The sequence below is a fragment of the Salvelinus alpinus genome, chromosome 8 (assembly GCF_045679555.1).
Source record: "Salvelinus alpinus chromosome 8, SLU_Salpinus.1, whole genome shotgun sequence".
NCBI lineage: Eukaryota > Metazoa > Chordata > Actinopteri > Salmoniformes > Salmonidae > Salvelinus > Salvelinus alpinus.
The window spans coordinates 83477372-83505048 of NC_092093.1; the positions used below are offsets into that span (position 1 = coordinate 83477372).

The window sequence follows — 27677 nt, forward strand, 5'->3', positions numbered from 1 at the left end:
AATGGAATTTAAATCAGGTGTTCTCCAATCAAGTTGTGGAAGAATCTCAAGGATGATCAATGGAAACAGGATGCACCTGAGCTCAATTTTGAGTCTCATAGCAAAGGGTCTGAATACTTACAGTTGAAGTAGGAAGTTTACATACACCTTAGCCAAATACATTTAAACTCAGTTTTTCATAATTCTTGACATTTAATCATAGTAAAAATTCCCTGTCTTAGATCTGTTAAGATCACCACCAAAAGAATGTGAAATGTAAGAATAATAGTACAGAGTGTGATTTATTTCAGCTTTTCTTTCTTTCATTACATTCCCAGTGGGTCAGAAGTTTACATACACTCAATTAGTATTTGGTAGCATTGCCTTTAAATTGTTTAACTTGGGTCAAACATTTCAGGTAGCCTTCCACAAGCTTCCCACAATAAGTTGGGTGAATTTTGGCCCATTCCTCATGACAGAGCTGGTGTAACTGAGTCAGGTTTGTAGGCCTCCTTGCTCGCACACGCTTTTTTAGATCTCCCCACAAATGTTCTCTAGGATTGAGGTCAGGGCTTTGTGATGGCCACTCCAATACCTTGACTTTGTTGTCCTTAAACCATTTTGCCACAACTTTGGAAGTATGCTTGGGGTCATTGTCCATTTGGAAGACCCATTTGCATCCAAGCTTTAACTTCCTGAATGATGTCTTGAGATGTTGCCTCAATATATACACATATTTTTTCTTCCTCATGATGCCATTTATTTTGTGAAGTGCCCCGGTCCCTCCTGCAGCAAAGCAGCCCTACAAGATGATGCTGCCACCCCCGTGCTTCACGGTTGGGATGGTGTTCTTCAGCTTGCAAGCCTCCCCCTTTTTTTCTCCAAACGTAACAATGGTCATTATGGCCGAACAGTTCTATTTTTGTTTCATCAGACCAGAGGACATTTCTCCAAAAAGTATGATCTTTGTCCCCATGTGCAGTTGCAAACCGTAATCTGGCTTTTTTATGGCGGTTTTGGAGCAGTGGCTACTTCCTTGCTGAGCGGCCTTTCAGGTTATGTCGATACAGGACTCGTTTTGCTGTGGATATAGATACATTTGTACCTGTTTCCTCCAGCATCTTCACAAGGTCCTTTGTTGTTGTTCTGGGATTGATTTGGACTTTTTGCACCAAAGTACGTTCATCTCTAGGAGACAGAACGTGTCTCCTTCCTGAGAGCTATGACGTCTGCGTGGGCCCATGGTGTTTATACTTGCGTGCTATTGTTTGTACAGATGAAAGTGGTACCTTCAGGCATTTGGAAATTGCTCCCAAGGATGAACCAGACTTGTGGCGGTCTACAATTTCTTTTCTGAGGTCTTGGCTGATTTCTTTTGATTGTCCCATGATGTCAAGCAAAGAGGCACTGAGTACACCTCCAATTGAGGTAGGTACACCTCCAATTGACTCAAATGATGTCAATAAGCCTATCAGAAGCTTCTAAAGCCATGACATCATTTTCTGGAATTTTCCAAGCTGTTTAAAGGCACAGTCAACTTAGTGAATGTTAACTTCTGACCCACTGGAATTGTGATACAGTGAATTATAAGTGAAATAATCTGTCTGTAAACAATTGTTGGAAAAATGACTTGTATCATGCACAAAGTAGATGTCCTAACCTACTTGCCAAAACTATAGTTTGTTAACAAGAAATTTGTGGAGTGGTTGAAAAACAAGTTTTATTGACTCCAACCTAAGTGCATGTAAACTTTCGACTTCAACTGTATGTAAATAAAGTATTTCTGTTTATTTATATTTATACATTTCTCGCTGAAGGCTCCGGGCTGCGGACCGTCGCTGGAGTCTCCGGGCTGGGGACCGTCGCTGGATTCTCCGGACTGGGGACCGTCGCTGGAGGCTCCGGACTGGGGACCGTCGCTGGAGGCTCCGGACTGGGGACCGTCGCTGGATTCTCCGGACTGCGGACCGTCGCTGGAGTCTCCGGGCTGGGGACCGTCGCTGGAGGCTCCGGACTGGGGACCGTCGCTGGAGGCTCCTTTCCCTGGATCGTCACTGCAGGCTTCATGCCATGGATCATCACTGCAGGCTCCGGGCCATGGATCATCACTGGAGGCTTCGGGCCATGGATCATCACTGGAGGCTTCGTGCCATGGATCATCATTGGAGGCTTCGTGCCATGGATCATCACTGGAGGCTTCGTGCCATGGATTATCACTGGAGGCTTCGTGCCATGGATTATCACTGGAGGCTTCGGGCCATGGATCATCACAGGAGGCTTTGTACGTGGAGCCGGAACAGGTCTCACCAGACTGAGGAGACGTACTGGCAGCCTAGTGAGTGGAGCTGCCACAACACATCCTGGCTGGATTCCCACTTTAGCTCGGTGAGTGTGGAGAGCTGGCACAGGACGCACTGGGCTATGAAGGCGCACTGGAGGCATAGTGCGTAGAGCTGGCGCAAGACACACTGGACCGTGGAGGCGCACCGGAGGTCTGGAGCGCAGAACTGGCACAACGCGTCCTGGCTGAATACCTCCTGTAGCACGGAAAGTGCGGGGAGCTGGCACAGGCTGCACTGGGTGGTGCTGGCGAACTGGGGATACCGTGCGTAGAGCTGGCACAGGATATCCTGGACCGAGGAGACGCACTGGAGACCAGGACCGCTGAGCTGGCACAATCCGTCCTGGCTGGATGCCCACTCTAGCACGGCAATTGCGAGGAGCTGGCACAGAGCGCACCGGGCTGTGAGTGCGCACTGGAGACACAGTGCGCATCACCGCATAACACGGTGCCTGACCAGTCACACTCTCCCGACGGTAAGCACGGGGAGTTGGCTCAGGTCTAAAACCTGACTCCGCCAATCTCCCCGTGTTCCCCCCCAAAACATTTTTGGGGGCTGCCTCTCGTGCTTGCTCCGTTGCTCTAATTCCTCGTATCGTCGCCGTTCTGCTTTCGCTGCCTCCATCTGCTACCTTGAACGGCGATACTCTCCTACCCGCGTCCAGGGTCCTTCTCCATTCATGATCTCCTCCCATGTCCACTCATCCTGGCCACGCTGCTGGGTCCGTTTTTGGTGGGATCTTCTGTTACGGCTCTCGTTTGTGGTAGGAAGAGTGGAAGCGTGGAAAATATTCATGAACACTCAAACAAAATAAGTCAAAAAACAAAAGCAAACAGTTCTGTCAGGCAAAAAAACACTAAACAGAAAACAAGATCCCACAAAACCCAAAAGGAAAATGACAATTTATATATAATCCCCAATCAGAGACAACGATAGACAGCTGCCTCTGATTGGGAACCATACTCAGCCAAAAACACAAAGAAATAGAAAACATAGATTTTCCCACCCGAGTCACACACTGACCTAACCAAACATAGAGAATAATAAGGATCTCTAAGGTCAGGGCGATACACTTATTTGAATGAATAGTTACATTTTTTGTTCTTCCTCAAATTCATTTACAGTGGTTAATATGGAACCTGTGTCTAGTTGATGGTCTGAATGTTTTTTAGCACTATGTTCAAGCCCGTTGTTTTGGTCATAAAAAAGTTGGAGTGTTTGTAATGTGTTTTAGAATTTTTTCATGAAATGGGACCAGTGAACATAACAATGATATTGGCAGTCCCACTCCATCCGGAAATGTTTTAAAATACTAAATGATACAAAAAAATGTAATGGTGTGACAACAGTATTGATTTTGAAAATGATTTTATTGTTAATCAAAAGCAGTGCACAGCTGAAATGTTATAAACAGTTAATGGCAGTGAATTAAAATGTTTTGTTTGAAAAAATGATGGTTTTCCAATATTACTGGTTATACAAAATCCTATCAAACAAAATAACTGAGGAATGGTGCCCACATACGGCTTTACATTGTGACTTTTTCTTTTTTACGTTATACAATTAAATTCTTTATATATGCATAATAGGTGGGTGATGTGCAATGTTTTGGCAACCAAAATCCCAGTCTAAAGAATAATTTTTTACGTTGTTTCCCAAATACGCATAGCTTCTGTAAATGCAGTACCTTTTCTGCTTGATTAAAATCTACTGCAGATAACACTGGACCGTTGATTAAATTGAAGGTCATGATTGTATGATAAATTTACAGTCAGCAAAGGTTTGTAATATCGAAAATAACAGAAACCGAATCTGAGTCGGCTGATTCGAAACCAAATGAAATCCCTGAGATATAAATGTAATCTAATTAGAATGCATAAAAGACTCTATCCATCATATTCATATAGATCATAACTTTTGATCGTTTTTCATCCATGAGAGTCTTTGGTAACACTAGTGAAGGGTTAACTTTTATGAAAAAACTACGTCAACAACTGCAAGTTTACACAGGATGTTTAGAGTCGACATGCAGTTTAAGTGATGATACTGTGACATATCAAAGAGGTCACAGCGGTCTAAGGCACTGCATCTCGGTGCAAGAAGCATCACTACAGTCCCTGGTTCGTATCCAGGCTGTATCACATCTGCCCGTGATTGGGAGTCCCATTCGGCGGCGCACAATTGGCCCAGCGTCGTCCGGGTTTGGCCGGGGTAGGCCGTCATTGTAAATAAAAATGTGTTCTTAATTAACTTGCCTAGTTAAATAAAGACAGCTTGTGGCATATATGGCTAATGAATGTGTGATGAAGTCCTTATGTAGGTGCCCTTCAACTTTAAGTGTCACCAATGCCTGAAAATACATTGATTTGATTGATATTTGGCAATGCAGAAGAAATAATAAGATAAACTGATGCGCTTATTGCGATTTGGCCCTCAACTCCTAGCCCCTAGCCCTTTCTGTAAAAAATGTTATCGGTGTAAGCAATCCCTTACAGAGAAATCACATACATTTCACATGTGATAACATCTGTGACAACATGTAAAAGCAACATCTGATAACATGAAACTACACATGGGAAAACATGATCTCGTGAAATAAATGTGACAACATGGGGATGCAAAATGTCAACATATGATACCATGAAACTACACATTTGAGAGTTTGATTTTCCTATGTGAACGTTTTCACACATGAGAAATAAATTCCACATGTGAGGTGAAAGTATGTTATTCTCCTCATATGTGAAAAGGTGGTGTTAACATGTGAACTCTACATTGAATACATGTGAACATGTGTTTTCATATGTGAACAACTGACCTCAAGTCTCTTTTTTTTTTTTATGTGAACATTTCAGCTCAACATGTGAAAACAGCTACTTCACATGTGAAAATGTGATTCTGCATGTATTTTTGTGCAAGGGAATCAAATGATATGTGGGTTTTAAAGGAAATGGTACACTATTCAGCTAAAATAGTGTACAAAATATTTAATCAATGACAACATGATTACATTTGACATGATCACTTAGTAGTGACTTTTCAATATGACCCCACCTGGGATTAGAATGTACAACCTCTGGGTTACGCTGATCTTTCTGCTGCCCATCAAAGTCTATAGCATTCCTCTACACATTCATTACCTATAATACCTGTCTGCACTTAGCAAAAGAGTGCCATCTGCACTTCTATTTTAGTTAATCTGATTATTCTCTCACCATATATTTCATACAGTTATTTCAGAATAAGTATAGTTTTCTGAATAGTTGTCTACTGTTTGTGGTGGATATTATTCTGTTTTAATGTTACTCCTGAATCACTACGATAACTATAATGTTTTTTATAAAAAACTAATATTTACTTGACTTAAACCCAAAGTGTAGGAATACAGGTTCAATCTGTAATTGACACCGACTTGATGGTGTAGCAGGAAGGTCGGGATGCCGTGAACCAAGAGTTTGTGAGTTCAAAACCCAGCTGAGGACATGTTGAATAATAATTACTGTATAAATATACATACACAATGTAATCATGTGTGTCAAATATGTGCGTTGAAAACACTGTATGTTAAAAGCACTGTTTGTGTGTATCCTAACAACTCAATTTTGTTTGCAGGGCATCATCTGTGGAATCTCATTTGAAAAATATTCACGTGAAAGGTTATGTGATCACATGTAAAATCCACATGTAAACTTCAGTGTTCCAAAAAAACATGGTTTCACATGATTTCCCAGGTGGAAATTTCACCTGTGAATCATGTGTTTTTTCCGTAAGGGGTATGTTATTTGCTCGCCCTCACCCTCTCATAGGCTAGATGGAATTGCTTATCCAGCAATCAAATCCTTTCAAATCTACACAAGAGCATCTATTCGTCCATGGTTCTCTGGTCGATGGCAGGCGATTAGCAGGTGGGAAGGGCTTCCTGGGGAATGCTCAGGCCTGGACGCAGATGGCCCAATTGCCTTGCACATTCCCAAGGACTGAGCAGTCCAGGACAGCATAGATCATTGTATTCCCAGACCTCGTAGGGACACAGGACTCTATCCAGGTGATGGAGGCGCCGGTAGAGATCTCACTACAAACACACACACACACACACACACACACACACACACACACACACACACACACACACACACACACACACACACACACACACACACACACACACACACACACACACACACACACACACACACACACACACACACACACACACACACACACACACACACACACACACACACACACACACACAGATTGGCATACTAAACAGACATTGGATCTGTTTTTGTGAATGTGAGACTAATGTAAGTGTGAACATCATCATGATGTGAGGTCTTGGAGTTGTAAATCCTCTTACCTGTACAACCTTTCCCGGTATGACAAAAAATTAGGCCCTTGCATGGCCATCCTCACGTCATGCAGGCTGAATGGGAACGTGTTGGTGAACTCCACCTTGACATATACCTCCTGGTTCACCTTCGCTGGTCCACTGATCTGTTCAATAGAGATAGTCAATTCACAACAATCTATGGTGATATAAGAAATTATAATAATCTAGAGATTATCAACTCCCCTGCGTTGGGAGCATGGATGTTTTTCGGAATGGCATTTTGATCAAAGGAGAGGAGAGATGCAGCACTCCAGCAGCACAAATAAGGCTTTAATTGGGTACACTACTACATTAGCTCTTGGGGAAAAACTAAATATGTTTCACATATACTTTTATGGAACACTTTCAAAGATAGTTCCCTCAAATTACAAAATGACAGTTTTCCTTACCATGTCAACAGTCTATGGACAACGTAAGAGAGCAATCCATGATTTGGTTTTGTGTACCTGGTCACTGTCACCAAATTACTGCTGACAGGGTAAGGAAATCAAGATGTTATTTTTTAATTTGGGTGAACTATCCCTTTAAAGGACTAAGGAAAAACATCCTAAAAAAGAGGACTAATGAAACTTCCAGACCCACCGCAAAGGCCAGCTCGGGGCCTTTCAGGTTCACTATCTGTATGGCCGTCATGTCCTGGTTGTTCTCCATGCTCTTGGCCGTCACCACAAAGCGGAGGCTGGATTGGCAACCCAGCTGGGGCATGTAGTTCTGGGCCAGCACACCCACCTGTACCCTCGACGCTGTTGGTTTTAGGGAGACAGAGTTTTGACAACGAAACAAATTCAATCAACAACAGGAGCATATGTTTGGCAGAACATAACTTTTATAATTATTACCTGATAATTAATATTTTGATTATTTTTGGATTCACTGTTGCTTACCATTGGGTACCAGGTTGTTGCCTGTAAAGTCTTTTGAGGTAAGTACTAGAGAGTATCCCATCGTTACCTCACAATCTCTTGCAATACAATACATACACACATACCTGCTGAAACAGGACGGTGCCATGAAGCTGTAAAAGGACTGCAAAGCATTTTCTATAAGCAGTTGAGGATTTTATTTCAGAGGAGGGGTCTGAAAGCTTTGCAGGACTATCATACAAAGTTGTGATACATGTAGACAAGCCCAAAAATACCTACAGTACAGTACGTATGTAAAGGGTCACCCTGGTTTCCACTCACTCTCCATGGGGTGCAGAGTGACGTCAAAGGTTTCCTGCTTGAACTGAGCCCTTTGGATGTTGGTGTAGTAGATGGTGGAGCCGACTAGGAAGCCATGGATGGTGCGTGTGTCTTCACTCAGGTTCCTGAAGACCACAGCCATCTGGAAGTTCTGGCCAATCTTCACACGCTCCTGCGGGATCTCCAGCGTCATCTGCACGCCCTGCTCGTCGTCATATTGCATATGCGTCCTGTAGGTTCTCTCTGCATTCTTCATGGTCTCCTCATCTTTACTACTGCCTGTGCATGTGTGGGGAGTTGGAGGGGAATAGAGTTAACATGGGACTGGTGGCCTCTGGTTGTCTAGTGATCTAAACCGCTCTCTTCAGAACACATATATCGCTGCAGCAAGGAGTGGGACTTTTTTAAGGAGTGGGACTGCCCCACTCCTTAAAAAAAAAAACATGGGACTGATATGAAACTCATTGGCAATTTATTTCACCTATAGGAATATACTGTATATACTGTACAGCCCAGGACCTCCACATCTGGCTTCTTCTGAGGCCAGCTACCCTGACAGCAGATGAAACTGAGGAGTATTTCTATCTGTAATAAAGCTCTTTAGTGGGGAAAACTCATTCTGATTGGCTGGGCCTGGCTCCCCATGGCTGCGCTCTTGCCCAGTCATTTGAAATACATAGATTAAGGCCTAATACATTTATTTAAGTTGACTGATTTCCTTATATGAATTGTAACTCAGTAAAGTCGTGGAAATTGTTGCATTTTGCGTTTATATTTTTGCAAATTAATTTGAAAAGCAGTAATAGCAAAGTCATTCTTGTTGCATTAGTTTCATGTGACATTTTGCAAACTGCCAATAACAAACTTTAAACGTGCAGTTGCACCCTTGCCAGCCTACTCCATTGTCCAGGTGCCACATACCTTCTGGGTATTTGTACGTCTCTGTAATGTCCATTGGCTCATTGTTTCCACCAATGGACTTCGTCAGGAGTTTCATGCCGACATAAGTTGTGTCTACGCTTAGTAACTCAGTTTTCCCAGTTTGTGTATTTAGCTTGTGTTTGTAAACGTCGCTATTCACCTGAGGTTAAAAGAAAGAGATAAATGTGAATATTATGATTGATTTTAATTAAATAAAATGTATTGCAAGTTATAAAACGTAACTGTGTTATGCTTCATAATGGCATAGAGTGACGATGAAGTCATTATGGCTGAACATTCAACAAAGTGTTACCGGTCAAGCATAAAGAAGACGTATTGTTTTACCTCAGCGAACACAAACGGGCCATCAAATTGATAGCCGAGCATTCCTTCCTTGATGGCTTTGACAGAGCAAGGTCCACAGCGGTAATATCCTGCAAAAACAATATCAACAACCCATGACCCTGTATGTTTGACTTTACAAGGGATAGTTCACGTTTCTAAATGTTTGCTTATTTTCGACTTCCCCAGTGTGCTGTTATTTCATCCAAACTGTTTTGATGTTTTGTTAGCTGGTTATTTAGTATTGTCTAGAATATAATGGCTAGCATTTTTGGAGAATACAGCAATGCAATTGGAAACGGATTGTATTAATTATCAGGGCATTGGGACATTTTCAAGATGCAATCAATGCTTTTCAGAGCCATTTTTATTAATTTTAAGAATTGCATGTACAATTGCTGCCTAATATATTAGCACCCTTATACTTTTTTATAAATAATTCCCAATTTAAGTTTAAATTTAAAAAATATTTGGTGAAATGACATGGACAAAATTATTAGCACCTAAGAGCTAATACCTGGTTGCAGAGGCTTTGGCCAAGATAACTGCCAACAAATGCTTCTTGTAGCCATCAATGAGCTTGCTGCATCTTTTACTGGATTCCTCAATCTGCTGGAAACTGCTCCAATTCCGCAATATTTTAGGGATGCCTTCCACCAACTGCTGTTTTCAGTTTTCGCCATAGCTTTTTGATGGGATTCAGATCTGGACTCAACGCTGGCCACTCCAAAATAGTCCAGCTTTTCTTCTTGAACCATTCCTGGGTGCTTTCTGATGTGTGTTTTGGGTTGTTGTCCTGCTGGTTGACCCACAACCTTTGACGGAGACTCCTTTTTTGGGCACTGATGACTCACAAATGTCTCTAGCAAACAGAGGTGAAGCTGTAATTCTGATTTGGAATTACCATATTTATCTGCAATCTGTAGGGTTGATAATTTTAGTTCTAATTTTGCATAGTAATGCATCTTAATCCCTTTTTTCCATCAGTCACAATCCCTGCAGCCCACAGACAAGTTTTTCCTTTTCATGACTCATCTTTCACTGAGTCTGAAGCAGAGGGATCTGGCCCACAGATTCAACATCCACCAGCGGACTGTGAGCTGCATCGTGACAACATTGGGCAACTTTCTTAACACATTTCTTTGTTTCAGCCCTATATGGAGGCTCTGTCAGTGAGAAGGAGATCCTGAAGCAGTCCGACATCGTTTCTCTGCTGAAACCAGCGATGGCCACAATGGTGGACAAAGGTATCCTTGTGGATGACTGTGTGCCCTGACCAGCTTTCCTCTGAAAGAGAGCACAGACGCCAGCAGCAGAATTCAGGGAGACGCAATACATCTCGGCTGATGGTCCCTGTGTAGCAGCTGATTTGCAGAGAGAAGGAGCACAAGCTGTTTGACACTGTCATCCCTCTCACCATCACTGGAAGCATCAACCAGCTCTACACCTATTACATAATGCTCATTCGGGAGCTGACATGGCTGCCATTGAATATTTGAGTGTTATGTGAAGGCATCATAATGCAGAAACCTCAATGTCCCAACTCTCTAAACACATGGCTCTGGATATAGTGGCTGCAAGTGGATCTTCCAGCAAGACAATAACCCCAAGCACTAATCAAAATCCACAAACAAATGGTTAATTGAGAACAAAATCAACCTGTGGTTTGAACTGAAGAGGGCAGTCCATAAGCCCAGACAAAAGATATCAAGGATCTGGAGAGATTCTTTATCGCGGAATGGTGGTCTAAGATCACTCCCAACATGTTTGTTCTCCAATCTCATAAAACATTGCAGAAAAAGGCTCAGTGGCATTATCCTCGCAATGGGAGGGTGCTGGAGTATTGAAAACAGGGATGCCAATCATTTTGACCCCTATCTTTTTTAGATTGTTTTGTATTACTTGTTAAACAGAATCTCTTTCGCTGAGAAATTGTATTAGTATAAAACAATGTAATGTGTTTGCATACAATATAGCTCAGGATTTGTATTTATTTAGCCCAGCGGTTATCAAGGGTGCAAATTATCATGGAACACACTATATCTTAAATGGCTGCGTTTTCATTAATTTGATTATGCAATTTTGACACCCATTCTAAGCATACAAAATGTGTAAACTGAAGTGAAAATTAGGTCTCTCTCTCCCATCATCCTAATTTCTTTCCTACCATCACTGGTTTCCTGGGGGGTGGAATCCACCACCTGCCAGCCACCTAAGTTCTGGTCTGCAGGGAGGTCAAGTCTGGACAAGTAAGCCTCGTTCCAGCAGTGGTAGTTCCTGTGGAGACAATGCACACCTTTCACAAACACTATCTGGCATCCTGCACCCATCAGGAACACTATCTGGCATCCTGCACCCATCAGGAACACTATCTGGCATCCTGCACCACTCAGGTACACAATCTGGCATCCTGCACCACTCAGGTACACAATCTGGCATCCTGCACCACTCATGAACACTATATGGCATCCTTCACCACTCAGGTACATTATCTGGGATATTGCACAACAATTTTCTTCCTGGAGCACGACACAATCATATAAAGATAACAGGGACATTAGTCCATTTCACCCCCCACCATGCTATGACTATTTTTACAGTACGTACATTGAAAGATAGAATTATAGAAACCTACGTTCTGGGATTTCATTTTCATTCAATACAAATGGAGAAGCAGAGATATAACTACCAGATTGAGTCTCTGGTAAGGCGCTCGTTCAGTTCAAGCTGATTTCCCACAGAGTTGAAGACGAGATCCGTGATGATGTTCCCTGTGTTGTCGTGGGCGGAGTTGAAGTTGGTGATCACCCTGGCAGGGATGCCCAGACACCGCAGGACTGGGGCAGGGGAGGGAACACCATTAAAGAGGCTAGGCAACACTTCAAAATAAGCATATATTAATTAACATGCAATTGTTAACATCAATAAATGTTTAACTAACACGTTAAATGTATTCAATCAATTGATTAGAGTAGATTTATGAATATAACTTTCAGAAGTGTGTTTAACTTGCACAGCAGCGGGCCTTGTCTGAGGAAACTGCTACCTATTTTTATCTGTCAATGGGACTAGTCAACTTAATTACACATTTTCTACATCTCATGCATACCTAGAAAGTGGCCTATGCTCCAGACTAGTCAGAAAACCGGGATTTGTGTATTGCGCTATGGCTTAGCATTAGCATCTATGGCAGTGGCTGTCGGTGCCATTTCAGATGATGTAGGATGATTGGCATGGCCTTATTTCTATTACAGCATACTGGATGACTGTCATTCATATTCTGTTCACCAAGCTCAATGTAACAGCGGTAGGTTTAGGATACTACATGATACAAAAATGTTCCCTGTACTCATCATGAGGTTCCTAAAACCTAGCCTGTGAATGAAAGTTTGCAATGTAGGTGCACAGGTCGGGAGAATTTTGAGTATATACCGCCTTGCACACTCAGCATCTAGCTGATCTAGGGTGTAATATGTTTACCACTGTTTTGTTCCGTTTCAGAAATGTTTCTCAACAGAATCAGCGGAATGAATACACCTCTTATCACACGCAAACAGTTCACTCTCATAGCAGCCACATAAAAACAGCATGATCACTTTGCTCGTTGTATATATAATACATTCTCGTAACTATCTACACGCTCTCCTCCTCTCACGTTTTCCCTTCCCTTGTGGACTCCAGTGCACAATACATCAGCTGTCTGTAACCAGGCAAAAAAAACTTTCCAAGCCAAACCTTATCACGACCGCTAACCGCTATACACAGCCTACATACTGTAGTTGTCATGTCATAGTCAACTCGAACTACTAGAACTAACGCATTAGTAAACCCGCTACAATCATGCAGTACAGTGTACAGTCAGAAAGCAGTTTAGCAGTTACACCAGTGGGCTCCGGTGGCAATAAATTGATAAAACCAAAAGAGTTCCAGTGTTGGATAGCCATAGCCAACTAGCTAACATAGCATCCCTCTCTGTTTGAGCCGGGTGTATGAGTAGGCTAAACTAGCTAGCTGCATTTGCTAGCCAAGGGAAGGTGAAAGTAAAGAAACAATACAACCAAATATAGCTCTCTCTCTCTCTCTCTTGCTTCTTCTTAATGTTGGAAGAAATTAATTTGTTCAAAACTGTTCAACTATTGTTTTTCTCTCTCTGAGTCAACTACCCGCCACATTAGCACTGCAGTGCTAGCTAGCTGTAGCTTATGCTTTTAGAACTAGATTCATTCTGTGATCTTTTGATTGGGTGGACTACATGCCTGTTCATGATGCAAGACCTCTGATAGGTTGGAGGACGTCCTACAGATGCTGTCATTATTACTGTTTAGGTCTATGGAAGGGGGTGAAAACCATGAGCCTCCTAGATTTTGCATTGAAGTCAATGTACCCAGAGGAGGACAGAAGCTAGCTGTGCCATGGTGCTACCCTACAGAGTGCTGCTGGGGCTACTGTCGACCTTCATTGCAAAACAGTGTTTTAATCAATTATTTGGTGATGTGAATATATTTAGTGTAGCTTTCCCTAAAAATTATAATGTTTTTAATGTTTAACTACAACGACCTTAAGCACACAGCCAAGACAACTCAGGAGTGGCTTCGGGACAAGTCTCTGTATGTCCTTGAGTGGCCCAGCCATAGCCTGGAATTGAACCCGATCGAACATCTCTGGAGAGACCTGAAAATTGCTGTGCAGCGACGCTCCTTATCTGAGTAAGTACTGAGTAAAGGGTCTGAATACTTATGTAAAAAAAATATATATATATATATTTTTTTTTTTAAATAAATTTGCTAAGATTTCAAAAAACCTGCTTTTGCTTTGTCATTATGGGGTATTGTGTGTAGATTGATAAGGGGGGAAAACGATGTCATCCATTTTAGAATAAGGCTGTAACGTAACAAAATGTGGAAAAAGTCAAGGGGTCTGAATACTTTCAGAATGCACTGTATTGGAACTAGTGGATATATGGAAGCTTAAATATCCTGACCTAGTGAGATAAACATGGCTGAGGCTCAATCAAGTTAGTCGTCTTGACTACTTTCTTATGTCATTCTCACTGGCAAAAGTTTAAAAAGTGTTGATAGGGGACAGAATATGGTCGGACTAGGGCTGTTACAGTGACCATATTACTGCCACACCGGTGGTCATGAGTCAAGATGGCAGTCAAATTCCATGTGACCGTTTAGTCACGGTAATTAGGCTTCTCCAAGCTCTGATGCTGATGATCATTAGTAGCCTACCAAACTTGCTAACTCCCTGGTATTCAGCACTCTATTGTCCCTCTAATCAATGCAAATGTAATCGAAAATCTACTCAAACATGGGCTCATGAGCCCATGAGCTCATGTTGCGCAACATTTCTATAGGCTATGCAATTGCATGAGAAAACAGAGGAGGATCCCATCAGCTTTCTATAGGCTAGGCCTACTATATTTTCCTAATATTAAGCACATTGCTTCTATTTACAACAGGAGTATAGCCTACCTGGCTGGCATGAAAATGAACCACGGGAAAAGTCTCCTCATTTCACTATATAAGTGCATAGATGACCTGCATTTTTTCCCACTTTTCCACTTCCTGATGCTTCCCTTAGGTGAGGTGTTATTCTGTAACAAGTACGTTCCTTGCACCGCATCATTGTGAGGTATTGTTTGTTTTTTTGTCCACATTCTATTCAGAGTTCTGGTTATGTCCATATTAGTCCTCCCGTGTATATTCGTTTTTGGCCAATTCCCTGCCTGTACTTTTGCCTATCAGATTTCCTATCATCAACATCTTGCCTGATCTCCCGGACTACGTCAGTAGCCTTTTCCCCTGCCTGTACTGTTACCTTTTTGGATTCCCTGTGTATGACCTTCTACCTGTCCATCTGCAATATTAAAGCTGATCTACCCACTAAAAAAGTCAACCTTTTCTTAGTTGAAAACTGCAGTTTATAACTGGATGGGCCTGTTTTCTATTGACCATCAATCCCTCAGTGCAAATCACAGGTAATTTGGAAGACACATGACCTATGTTGTGGGGTGGACATTGAAAATGAAAAGGGAATTTGATCAGGCACTCACAGGTGTTGAACGTCCCGGCGTAGACCCAGCACTGGGCGAAGCTGACGGGCCCTTTGTTGACGTACTGGAGCAGGATCTGGTCACTGCCGATCCAGAAGGTTGGTGCAGTGCCAAGGGAGTAGTCATCGCTCCAGTTGCCCACCAAGACCCCGCGGTCATCCTGGGAGTTCATCTGGTTCCACAAAGAATGGAAAAATATATAGAAACACCCCTCAAAGAGATTAGTGCACCAGGCATAAGGATAGGTTAGTTTGAAATGAAATGTTCAGAGTAAGTTGATTAAAGCATGCAAAAGGAAATTTAGTGTTTAATTAAGGCCAGGTACCAGGGTCATTGTTTCCCTTCATTCATATCACAGTTAACTTTTACCAGTTGAATGTAGACACAAATATACACTTTTTTTCAAACTTTTTCTTGAAATATTATATAAAAAGAATCAAATGAGGCAATATCTCACTCAATATGTATTGTATATGTATAGGATCTACTACAAATCACATTCTGTGAACGCAGACTGAAGTAGAGGTTAAATGCTTGGTATGTCTTGTGGTTGTGAAAAGCACTTGGCTCTTCTTAGTTCTGGATTTTGTGTAGTGTGCTTAAGTTATCTGCAAATATCACTCACCATTGCAGAGCCTATCCTGCAGACTTTGACAGCATCGCCTCTGTTTACTAGAGGCATGTGTGAGTCATCCAAGATTTGGAAACAGGCATCAAGAATCCCTTCCGCAAACTACAAGAGAGAATTACAGCCTCCAGCCTCAAAAAAGGAACAATAATGACACAACTGTACATGTGTGTGTAAAGTATAGAGGATATTAAGGTATTTGATCTGTGAGTGTGTGTGCATGGGGCATGTGTGTGTAGTATTTTACTGTACCTGACCATAATACCATTGCCTTCCTCCACCTGATTCCTCCTCGTATATGAAGCCATTTTCATTCATCACATACTCCTGCCTCTCTTCCTCATTGGGCATGTACACTTCATCATCTAAAGAAATCAGAAATAAATTGCAGCCTCATTACCAGAATCTGGTCATCTGTTACTTTAGATGTGACTTGTAAGAATTGTAAGGATGAGAATTGGATGTTCTTCATTGATTACTAATGCCTGACCTGTGTCTATAAATTCATTTGTGTCACGTGAACTAATTGAGACGGTGGTCGCATGTCCAGGAAGGAGGTCACGTCCTATTGAGCGCCGTCTGGTGTCCAAGTCTTTGCGTTCACACCGCTGATGTTCCACTATCTGAACCCTCCTAACGGCACATTACATTGGTGGCAGCTGTGTTTTTGAGCGTTTTTAACGTCTGTGGAACCTGCTTTCTGTTATCGCTGGACTTAAGTGACATGACCGCGCTAGGCTGCATGCATGCTAGCCAGGCCTGCTCCAGCCCTGTGGAGCTTTAACAAAAAGAAAAGGAAAAAAAGTAACTCCATGTTTTTCTTTTGGGAATCAAAACATGCTTTTCATGCAGGCTACAGTATCTCATCACTGTCAGATTTTTTTGGTATCATGAGTCAACGAATTAAACATTGAATTGTTTCCCAAATGTTTTGTTCCTAAACAAGTTTAGTGTACTTTGTCAATTTATGAAACAACAACATTTCTTAGTGGGAGGGGGACAAATGTTAGGATGAGAATTGATGTTCATCATTTAATACTCGTGTCCAAGTCTTAGCTTTCGTATGGCTGATGTTCCACTCAACGAATCCTCCAAATGGCATGTTAAAGCATGTTAAAAATGACACATGCATTGGGGCAGCGAATTCCCTGGGATGTTACTGAGCGGTTCCATAGCTGTCTGACACCTATTTAGTCAGTGTTCATTTTAATGATGTCCCTTACAGAAAAACCAACATGAATTACACTTGATAACATGTGTTTCTCATGTGGTTGCATGTGATCTTAGGTGAAGTTAATGTGATAACTTGTGGCCAAATGTAAAAGCAACATGTGATGACATGAAACTTCACTTGTGAAAACATGATACCATGTGAAATAAATGTGACAACATGGGGATGCAAAATTTCAACATACGAAAATGCTAATTTTATTTTCAAGTGAAAGTTTTTTACACATGAAAATGCAATTCCACATATGAGAGTTAGAATCTTCAATTCACGTGACGTGAAAAAATGTAATTTTTCTCATATGTGAAAACGTGATGATAACGTGAATTCTAGGTGGTGCAGTGTTTTCATTTGCAGTTTCACATATGGTGTCTCTTTTTTTTTTACATGTGAAATTTGCAGCTAAACATGTGAAAACAGCTATTTCTAAAGTGAAAAGGCAATTCCACACGTTTAAAAAAAAAATTGGGGAACGAAAGGATATGGGGGTTTCAAAGTAAGTGGTACAATGTTCAGCTAAAATAGTGTAAAAAGTCTTTAATGAGTGATAATATGATTCCATTTGACATGATCACTTAGTACTGACTTTTCAATATGACCCCACCTGGGATTTCAACTCACAACCAATGGATTTGGGGTACGCTGATCAATCTGCTGCGCTGCAAAGTCTGTACTATATCGTTCCTCTACACTTTCAATACCTATAATACATCTCTGCACATGAGTTCCATCTGAATATTCTCTGATCATTGATGATGTGAGTTGGTTTTCTGTATAGTTGTTTTATGTTGGTGGGGCATATTATTATTGTAAATAGAAAGATTTCCTTTAGTGCTTTTTCTTAATTTGACAAAGCTGAGATTGAATTTACTCAAGTCCAAATAGTTGGAATACAGGTTAAATCAGTCACTGACACAGACGTGGTGGCGTAGCAGGAATATTGGAATACCTTCAACTAAGAGGTTGCGAGTTCATATCCCAGGTGAGGACATGTTGAATAATAATTACTGTATAAACATACACGATGTAATCATGTGAAAGTGTCAATTATTTACATTGTATGTTAAAAACACAGTTTGTGTATTTATCCTAACGTCACATTTTTGTTTGGAGAGGCATCACCTGTGAAATCTCATGTAAAATATTAACGTGAAAATTTGAATCCACATGTGAAACTTCATGTGAAATATTATCACGTTTACTGTTTCAAAAACACAATTTCACATTGAATGTCACAAGTTAATTCATGTGATTTTCCACATGTGAAATCATTCGTTTTTCCCCATAAGGGGTGTATAATGCATATGTTTTATCTTATCTTAAGCAGTCCTCAGAAGACAAACAAAAATCCACAAAGATTCCACTCACTGGACGCCCAGGCGTTGAACAGGAGGTAGAAGTCTGTTCCAGAGTCCTTCTGTGTCCTTGAAACTCCATTGGAACCGATGACCGCCACAGTTGTGTAGTACTTTCCGATGATGGCGTTCGCAGAAGGGGTGATGCCCACCACGCACTCATCCCCTTGTTGCTGTAGCATGCGGCCGGTCCAATTCCCAGTTTGTGAGCCGTCAAAGGAGATGATGATCTTTGTGCCATTCAACACGTCGGCATCAAGACCTGAGGGAGAAGGTGACATGACAGGGGAAACGTCAACACATGTAGACACTCATGTTTCCACTGTACTCTTAGTATTTAATATGACATTATGTGGTAACAATCGATACTTTCTGGTACATTCTTCAAAGAATTAACCTCAGTTGCTAACAAATGGTACCAAGTAGCTATTGTTTTAATGAGCCTTGAAGAAACAAAGCAAGTAAATCATAAGTTATTACTGTGTAATTACTGTGTTACCATGACATTTATTTGATAAATACCTGGTAATTTTCTGTACTTGTAAAATAAAGTGCTACCAAAAAAACTGTTGAGTTAACAACACATCAACCAACACAAGTCGAGGTCTGCTCAATATCACAACATTACAGAAGATACTGTTGGTGGTAGTCTGTGCAGAGCGACTGCAATAAAGGTGACCTGGAATGCAACAAACCATCAGTAGTGGAAAAAGTACTCAATTGTCATACTTGGGTAAAAGTAAAATGTAAATGCTATTCATCAAATTCCTTACATTACACAAACCAGACGGCAGGACTTTCTTGTTTTTTAATTTACGGACAACCAGGGGCACACCTCCAACTCTCACACATCATTTACAAATGCAGTATTTGTGTTTAGTGAGTCCATCAGATCAGAGGCAGTAGGGATGACAACACATTGCATTGATAGGTGTGTGAAATTGACCATATTTCTGTCACGCCTGAGCATTTGAAATGTAACGAGTCATTTTGGCTGTCAGGGAAAATGTATTGAGTAAAAAGTACCTATTTTCTTTAGGAATGTAGTGGAGTAAAGGTAAAAAGTTGTCAAAAATATAAATAGTAAAGTACAGCTACTCAAAAAAAAGTACTTAAGTAGTACTTCGAAGTATTTTCTACTTTACACCACTGCAAACCATTAACTGCAGATGGATTACTAGGGTACTACTAGTACGCTGCTGTAGCTGCACATATGTCAATTCACATACTGTATGTTCATTCATAACACTCTCATAGTTTCAACAAGGATGATGCATGTCCATTTGCACCATTATTTTAGATGTGCCTCACAATTATCACTCAACCACTCTCTCAAATCCAATAAATGTAGGCTAAAGGATATTTAGTGTAATATTGTGCTTTTTTATGCCCTATTCTCAAAACCTTTTGAACACAGTAAACTAAGAATTTCACAGCAGATGTAAGAGGACAACACCACATTCAGGGAGATAAAAATATATTGAGCATGAAAGCCTTTTCAAGGCATAAGTAAGTCGTTTGAAGATTTTAAAAAATGGTGTCATACTTATTAAGCAGTCATTTTGCTGTCGTTACAGCTTTGTTTGTACTTAATTGACATATTGCAGTTTTGTAGCTGACACTAAAGGACCTAGGGCATGATACAATCCGTATCGCGGAAGTTCCGTGTTATAGAGCAATTTAAATTTAAAGGCAATGTTCCTGTGTTTGTGGAGACTGCATTCACAGTAAACGCTGCCATCTCAATTGGAAATTACCTTTAAATTTCAATCGCTCTATACATCGGAACTTCCGCAATACGGATTGGATCGAGCACATAGATATATTTTCAGCAATTCCCCTGTAAGCATTCAGTATAATGTGTGAGAGAGACCCTGGACACGTCCCTATTCTACACCCTTCTTCCGAAGTGTGCACTTGCACACTCTGTCATGGATTCAACAATAGTGGAAACTCCCTAAATCCATGATTGGAAGTGTGCAAGTGCACACTTGGGGAGAAGTTTGGACAATCGGGAGACACCCCAAGGTTACTATCAACAGATGTTACAGATGTTTAGATGGGAATATGTCAATAATCAGTTTTTCTTTCAACTTGGCACTTTTATTAATTAGAGTTTCTGATTGGCTACAGAGGCTAATCACAGATGACAGAGAGGAGACTAGGAGAGAAACAATTTTAGTATTGAGATGCAACTTCACCTCTAACACACCTCCCATTAAAACTATTATCAAATGGTGAATACTGTTTTTCATACATCACCCTCAGTGAAGTCAAGCAATGCATGTAATGACATTTTTAACCAGCAGAAAGGAATGTACACTACATTGGTGGAAATGTGTAAAAACGTCTTACCAATGTAAAACTCAACCTGGAATTTGTCACTGGGATTTACGGGCTGGTTGAACTGGAGGGTCATCTGAAACTCTTGGGCTCTGCGGATGATGAGAATGTTGTTTTTGCCTTCGTACAAGTGACAGTGGTGGTCGCTCTTGTTCTCATTTTGCATCATGTCCACTCTCACACATTCCAGGGTGGCTGCAAATAAGGAGATCACAAGCTAAATAATGATGTTTAGACAACCAGGTAACAAACTTAACATCTTTTGGATTAAACTTTTTGGGTAAAAAGGGTGCTTTTCAGGATGTCAGGTCTGAGTGTGAAGTCAAAATGGGAACAAGGATTTCTGCTGACCACCTCGGCCGAACATAACTCAAACCTGTGGGCCTATACAGCAAATTCTCCAGTGATTAAAAAATAAGAAATGAACACAGAGTGTTCAATCAAAACTGAAACAGTTGAGTCTGTGGACCTATAGACACCAGAACAGTGTTAAATAAATACACTGCTTAGTGTAAAGCCTTATTCAAACATTTCCCAAAGTGCCTTGCTTTTCAAGTAAATTGTAGATGTACTACACATGACTGTATTTGTTAGTGACAGAGATATGATTGTTGCATTCATCGATTTGTTTCCTAAATGTAGAAAAAAAGGTTCCAAAGAGTTTCTTTGTGGAGGGATAGGGTTCTACCAACTACTTTCAACATCCTAAGAACAGTTTTTTTGCCGGGAAGGGTTCTTTGATGGTACTTTAGAAGGCAAGAAGGATTCTACATATAGCAGTAAATAATATTAACCAGCATGCTCGATTGCAGTAATATTTTCAGAATTGTTTGTTTTCCTATGTGTTTTTGCATACATATTGATTGGTGGATACATATTATATTATACATATTAATAAAAAAATTGAACTATTGCTTATTCTAACTATACATCACTTTGCTAGCCAGCATAATGTGACTTGCAGAAAGGGTTGCAAAAATCTGGTAACTTTCCCAAAACTCCCAGAAAATCCAAAATCCTTCAAAAACAAATTTTGAAACCCTACTTGCAGGCCTGGTGTGGCCTGAGGTATGGACTGGGATACAATAATGCACTTATAACTAAAGGTACAAAGGATGGCCTTACAGTGTACCACTACAGTGACAAGTGTTTGTACCCCTTAAGGAACAAATCTAAATCTGAAACCCATGGTTTACAGTAGTGATGGGGAAACAAAGCTTATTGAAGCATTGAGGCTTTCCAGGAAATTGTGTCGAAAATGCGATCATTACTAGATGCTTTCATCAACACAGTGTAGGCTAGTGGCGCCGTAGCACGTGCTCACTGTAGCCATGTCAGGTAGTTGTTCGACAAAACAAAGCTTCAGACGTCATTGATGACATTTTTCTGCTAAAATGATGCAGGCATCGGCAACCTGCTCCTAAATTAACTGTATCAAACGTAACATCATTCGTTCACAGGCCATATCAGACATGAAAATCACATTATGCAAACGTACAAGGTTTTGTGAAATTCCTATTAGAATATAGACAGATAGCCAGCTCCTCAAATCATTATCACCCGCAACCAGTCCTAAAAATGACTGGAAAAATTAACAAGATATATTCACCAGATTAGCTAAACTAACTAAATTGGAACAACCCTTTCAGTAACGGGTACAAGAAATCCAAGTAATATTGGATTAGTTCAGAAAATGTTTGTCATTCCTATTTGAGTAGCATAAGATTCATTAATTAATCAATCATGTACAAATATAGATACTGAAACAAACAATTGAAAAAGTCTACCTGCAATAGAGCATGCTGGGAAATATAATAATGACGTGCATGGTTATGATTTTCAGGCCCCTGTATTAGGATAAAACTCAGTGGTGGGCCGTCAGGGCCTGCAAGGCCTTCTCTGCTGGCCTAAACATCATCAGAATATAATTTTTTTTAAAATATATTTTCCCACAAATATGTATTAAATTATTCCCCAGAGTAAGAGTTATACTCTTCATTTCATAGCTTTCCTCTTGGTTGCACTGCTTCCAGCCCCAGGTTGAGATTTGGAGGGCTGGTCTTTATGTTAGATCTTTTATCCAATCATATTCAGCCATCATGTGTTGCCAGGGGTCTAAAATCTGCTCTCAGGCCTTCAGAATCAACAGTGCGGGCGCTTGTAGCTTAAAGTGAATGGAAATTAAAATTTTGTGTCAACCAATCAGCTTTAGAGTTGGCTATTGTACGCCTGCTGGCTGGCTCCAGTGTTACACATGAGCCAGCTAGCAGGCCTAGGGCGTCCACGTCTTTTGATTGGATTACCAATATTGAGAGGCAGGTCCTATGGGCAGGTCTATGCAGATCTAGGAAACTCTACTAAGCTGTTTTTTGAACCCACAATGGCGGAAGGAGGAGAAGATATCGATTTCGTCGAGGATATAATTATAACGCCATTCTCAAGACGAACTTTTCAAGAAAAGTTAGACATTGTAAGGAGAGGTCGCCCGACGCCACAAAGCCTGTCACAGGCGGGAAAGGGGTTCGTTCGCTCGCCACTTTCAAAGTTTCAACTACGAGCGCTGTCAATGGCTCAAAGGCTCCGAGAAGCACTGCAAACTGTACTGCTGGGAATGCCTATTATTTGCAAGTGATCGATTTGGTGTTTGGAGCCACACTGGCTTTGCAAACTTGAGTTGTCTGTTAAACACTGTTTACCCAAAAATTTCAATTTGTCAATTTCAAGGTGACGCAACGCCTGGTTATACTGCGTTTCTGTCTAAATGTATAGTGTCTAGAGCCATGGCATAATTGATGATAATAAGAGGTGGATTAATTCGGGTGGGACTGTGTAGTACCTCACTGAAGGCCTAGGCCCCAGGCCCACGGCACGCCACTGATAAAACTAGGTGCTCAAAATAAAGCCTTTTGAAATACATAATGGTATTGTATTGCTTTATATATACATATATATATATATATATACAGTATATATATATATATACATATTTTAAATGGTAAAATATTCGCTTAGGATCTCACTTGGTGGATGAATGCAGCAACCATCTCACTCACCATCTATCTGGCTGCGGAGTGGCGCAGTGGTAGAAAGCAATGCATCTCAGTGCTAGAGGCATCACTACAGACCCTGGTTTGATTCCAGGCTGTATCACAACCGGCCATGATTGGGAGTCCCATAGGGCGGTGCACAATTGGCCCAGCGTCGTCCAGGTTAGGGTTGGGTGGAGTTAGGTTGTTATTGTAAATAAGAATTTGTTCTTAACTGACTTTCCTATTTAAATAAAAGTTAAATAAAATAAATAAAAAATGCTGTCATGGGTGGTAACTCTACAGTTTACTCGGAAGGCAAGGCACTCTGGGAAATATTTGAATAAGACTATACACTAAGCAGTTTCTCAATTTAACACTTTTCCGGTGTCAGTATGGGTCCACAGACTCAATGGTTTCAGTGTTGATTTAACACTCTTAATGTTAATTTATATTTTTTTAACACTGAAGAATTTGCTTTGTTATGTGTGTTGATCTCATTTATCATAGACAGTCAAGGACTGGGGTAAGACATTTTTTTTATTTTTTTGCTATTTTAATCTGATTACACATGATTAATCACTTACTGATTACAGAGAATGAACTAGTTCTCTCGCTTTTTTTCTCTCACGCACACGCACACGCACACACACACAAACACAAACTCACAACACTTATTCTATTTATCTTGTACCATCACTGGAGGGGCCACGGGGAATTGCCACAGCCTCCCCAAAGTGCTCAAACTTGGGAAGTTGGTGGTCATCTTGCTCAGCGTTGGAGCTACAGATGGGACTTTTCAGGCGCCCAGGGAAGTTGGTCCCGGTACAGTGTGCAGAGGAAGACATGTTGAAAGCAGGGGTCAACAGTTTTTGCTGTTCTGTAGATCAAAAAAAGATAAAACGTGGTCAAGGAGATATGTACTGTATTTACAAGCAGCAAATGCTTGTATCTATAATTGCACAACATATTGCAACCGGGGCCGCACCCAGGACCTGGAAAATGTTTTCGAAATGAATCAATCGAAACTCAGTCGGGTTCTCAACTTCCAAACAAATCGAATTTTATGGTGAATAACAGTGAAGTGCTTACTCACAGGAACTTTACTGTATAGAGTTAGGATATCAGAATTCACAAGGTGCAATTTCAAAACTTGGTAGTGCATCAATTAACCCATGTCAGTTCAAATGTTTTATATTGGTATATTAGTCTACTGCTAGGTACATTTGTAGTAATCCTGGCCAAATTACCGACCGGGCTGTGCCCAGAGTACCTGACCTCTAGGGGGGCCCCCGTTGATTTTGTTAGTCACTCTCATATTTAGATATCATATTAACATGGCATAAGTCATGGGAAAAAATGAATCTGTGAAATATACACAAGAGTACGTCAAAATGCATTGAAATATAATCAATAATCAACAATAATCTGGAACCACTGGTACAGGCACATCACTATTCATGAGCTAACATGATACATCTGATTTGATGTTATCAACAGCTCGGTTTCCATCCAATTGGCGACAGATTTTCATAGGAATATTCTAAAATCTGCATAAGAACCATATGCGCAATTTCCCACACAATTTCCCACTTTCCATCAAATTGACTTGTTGCAGATAAAATACTTAGCATGCTGATGTAGTGTACATAAAAATGACTTAAGGGGTTGAATTCCCATGTATCACATTTTCAACTCAACTGTTGGTTTTGTCATGAAAAATGACCACTCTGGTCTTGTCACGTGTGTTCTAGTCAACAGCTTGTAGATACAGTGCGGGTAAAGCCTACATGATGAGATTATTATGGACACAACAGCAAGATCATAATTTATTTCATCTGTAGCCTAATGAACTGCAAGCTTTCACAAGTTGTAGTGGGAGGACATCACAATATAATGTACTAGGAGGTACCTAGCCCCCTGGGGTAACCCCCCCCCCCCCCCCCCCCCTCCCCCTGTAATTCACATTAAGACCACAAGATGTCACCAAATGATTTACTCATCACTGTCCCTGGCTGCTACTGCTCTTGCTCAACAAATCCTTTTTTTGGTGATATTTTAACAAAACGATTTTGTGGTAAATTGATCAAATTGTTTTTGATTTTGAAAAATCAATCAATATTTGCATATTGAGGTGTTTCCGCCGCCGTTTCTCACATAATTCATATTGCAGACACCAACAGATCCCACCTTGTCTAGCGTATTATGTTTTGTCGTTAAAGAATGACACATAAACTACACACATCCAAAGATTGCACCTTACGTTAATGTATTCATTTATAAAGGGTTTAAAAGTAGTTACATTAACGGTTCCTTATTCGTTTTTACATATTTTATACATTTGTAATAAACAGTTATAACGCAAAGGTTGACCTTTTGTAATTATTATTTTGGTGCTTGGTAAATAGTGAGCTTGCGAGCGTATTGCAACGAACCAGCGTAATATTTCATTAAACCTCACAGCTGATCTCAATTGCAACCATCATTGGACACCGATTTATCAGTCACTAAAGCGGATGTCGAGGTTATCTTTAAGTCCTAATTGGTGGCAACATTTTTCAGGACTATTTAGTCCTCTGGTGAGTATTATCATCAGAACAAATTAATCCTACTTATTGAACAGACTAAGGGCAATTTATCTATTTGACAATCGTTCCATACAACTCAAATAATGTTTTTCCTCATTTACCATGGTACATTTACTGTGGTAATATACCCCACATGTCATTTCCAAGTTATCTAATCCATTAATTAAAGTTTATCTTTAAAAAGTATAGTCATTTCTTATTAAGACGTGGGAAATATGCCTGCACTTTAAACATTTGAAATGTGTAACTAAATCAAGTAATAGTGATGAGTTATATAATCTATAATTTTTATCAAATGAAAATGTAGGCTAATAAAGTTATTTCAAATGGAACACGTGTATTATTTTGCCATTTAAAATGAAACGTTTGAATAAAGTATAGTTCTATTACTCCTATATACCTATTTTACATTCATCAGCCTTACGGTTTTCGATGCTCCTGATAGGTTGATATTTCATTGGAGGCGGGAATAGAGAGCATAGACAAGGAAAGTTGCAGCTGTCTGGTATCAACGTAAAATCAGCTTAATCCCTGGTTTATTCGTGTGGGTTTTTCGTTGCAATCAAGTTTATTTTAGCATGCAGGTGCAGGTAGTCTCCTGTTAGTATCGGTTTAAGAAGACCAGCATGTGAAGTTCTGTGTCTTCGTTCCAATCCAGCCTTAATGACTGCAGTGATTATAATGTTATTATTGCCAGCCAGAACAGTATTCAGTATTCAGGAAATAAATAAATGTGCCTTAACTGTTTGCTATATTTATTAAACATTGTTAGATCGTTAAAAAAGGCTTAACAGTTTATAAGCTCCTTATAAATCCTTTATATATCCTTTGTAACATAAAAGTTTATGTAAAGTGTTACTCTTCTGAAAGAAGATAGACTGTTAAGGAAAACATGATGGAGAGCTTGAACACAGCATGTCAATATCGTGGATGGCAAATATTGATACTTCTCTCCTTCAAGAATATGCAATCAAGTTGTTCAAGTGATCCAGCTACATGACAAAAATACATATCCAGCCATACATCTTTGGTCGCAAATTAGATTTACAAGCAAATTTCAGTCACAAAATAGGGCCAGTTTCCTAGACAGCGTTTAAGCATAGTCCTTGACTCAAAAGCATGCCTAGTGGGGAATTTCCTTTGACATATATTTTTTGTCCAGAACTAGGATCCATCTGTGTCCAGGAAACCAACCCACAAAGTATTGAGAAGAGAATTCCTACTCACCTTCAAAAGCTCAGGTAGAGATGCAGTTGGAGGAAGAGTCACGCCAACAGATGTCAAGTGAAT

General features: G+C 40.5%; 1 protein-coding gene across 1 annotated transcript; it reads right to left on the bottom strand.

Annotated features, from left to right (window-relative positions):
* Window positions 1–3700: 3700 nt before the first annotated feature.
* Window positions 3701–27677, bottom strand: LOC139583776 (coagulation factor XIII A chain-like). Its single transcript, XM_071415225.1, has 15 exons — window positions 27615–27677; window positions 24494–24679; window positions 20786–20968; window positions 18444–18692; window positions 16100–16212; window positions 15845–15952; window positions 15220–15391; window positions 11851–11998; window positions 11329–11438; window positions 9165–9253; window positions 8820–8979; window positions 7899–8177; window positions 7297–7457; window positions 6682–6818; window positions 3701–6393 (listed from the first exon to the last, which is right to left on the bottom strand). The coding sequence occupies exons 2-15, from the start codon at window positions 24645–24647 to the stop codon at window positions 6252–6254; spliced, it is 2205 nt and encodes a 734-aa protein (XP_071271326.1). The 5' UTR covers window positions 24648–24679; window positions 27615–27677; the 3' UTR covers window positions 3701–6251.

Excerpts from the sequence above, each read along its gene's own strand:
- LOC139583776 (XM_071415225.1), bottom strand. The coding sequence starts at position 24,647 with ATGTCTTCCTCTGCACACTGTACCGGGACCAACTTCCCTGGGCGCCTG. Across the intron at positions 11,439-11,850 it reads CTTACCAGAGACTCAATCTG|GAACTACCACTGCTGGAACG; the intron begins GTAGTTATATCT and ends TTGTCTCCACAG. Across the intron at positions 6,394-6,681 it reads TACCGGGAAAGGTTGTACAG|TGAGATCTCTACCGGCGCCT; the intron begins GTAAGAGGATTT and ends GTGTGTTTGTAG.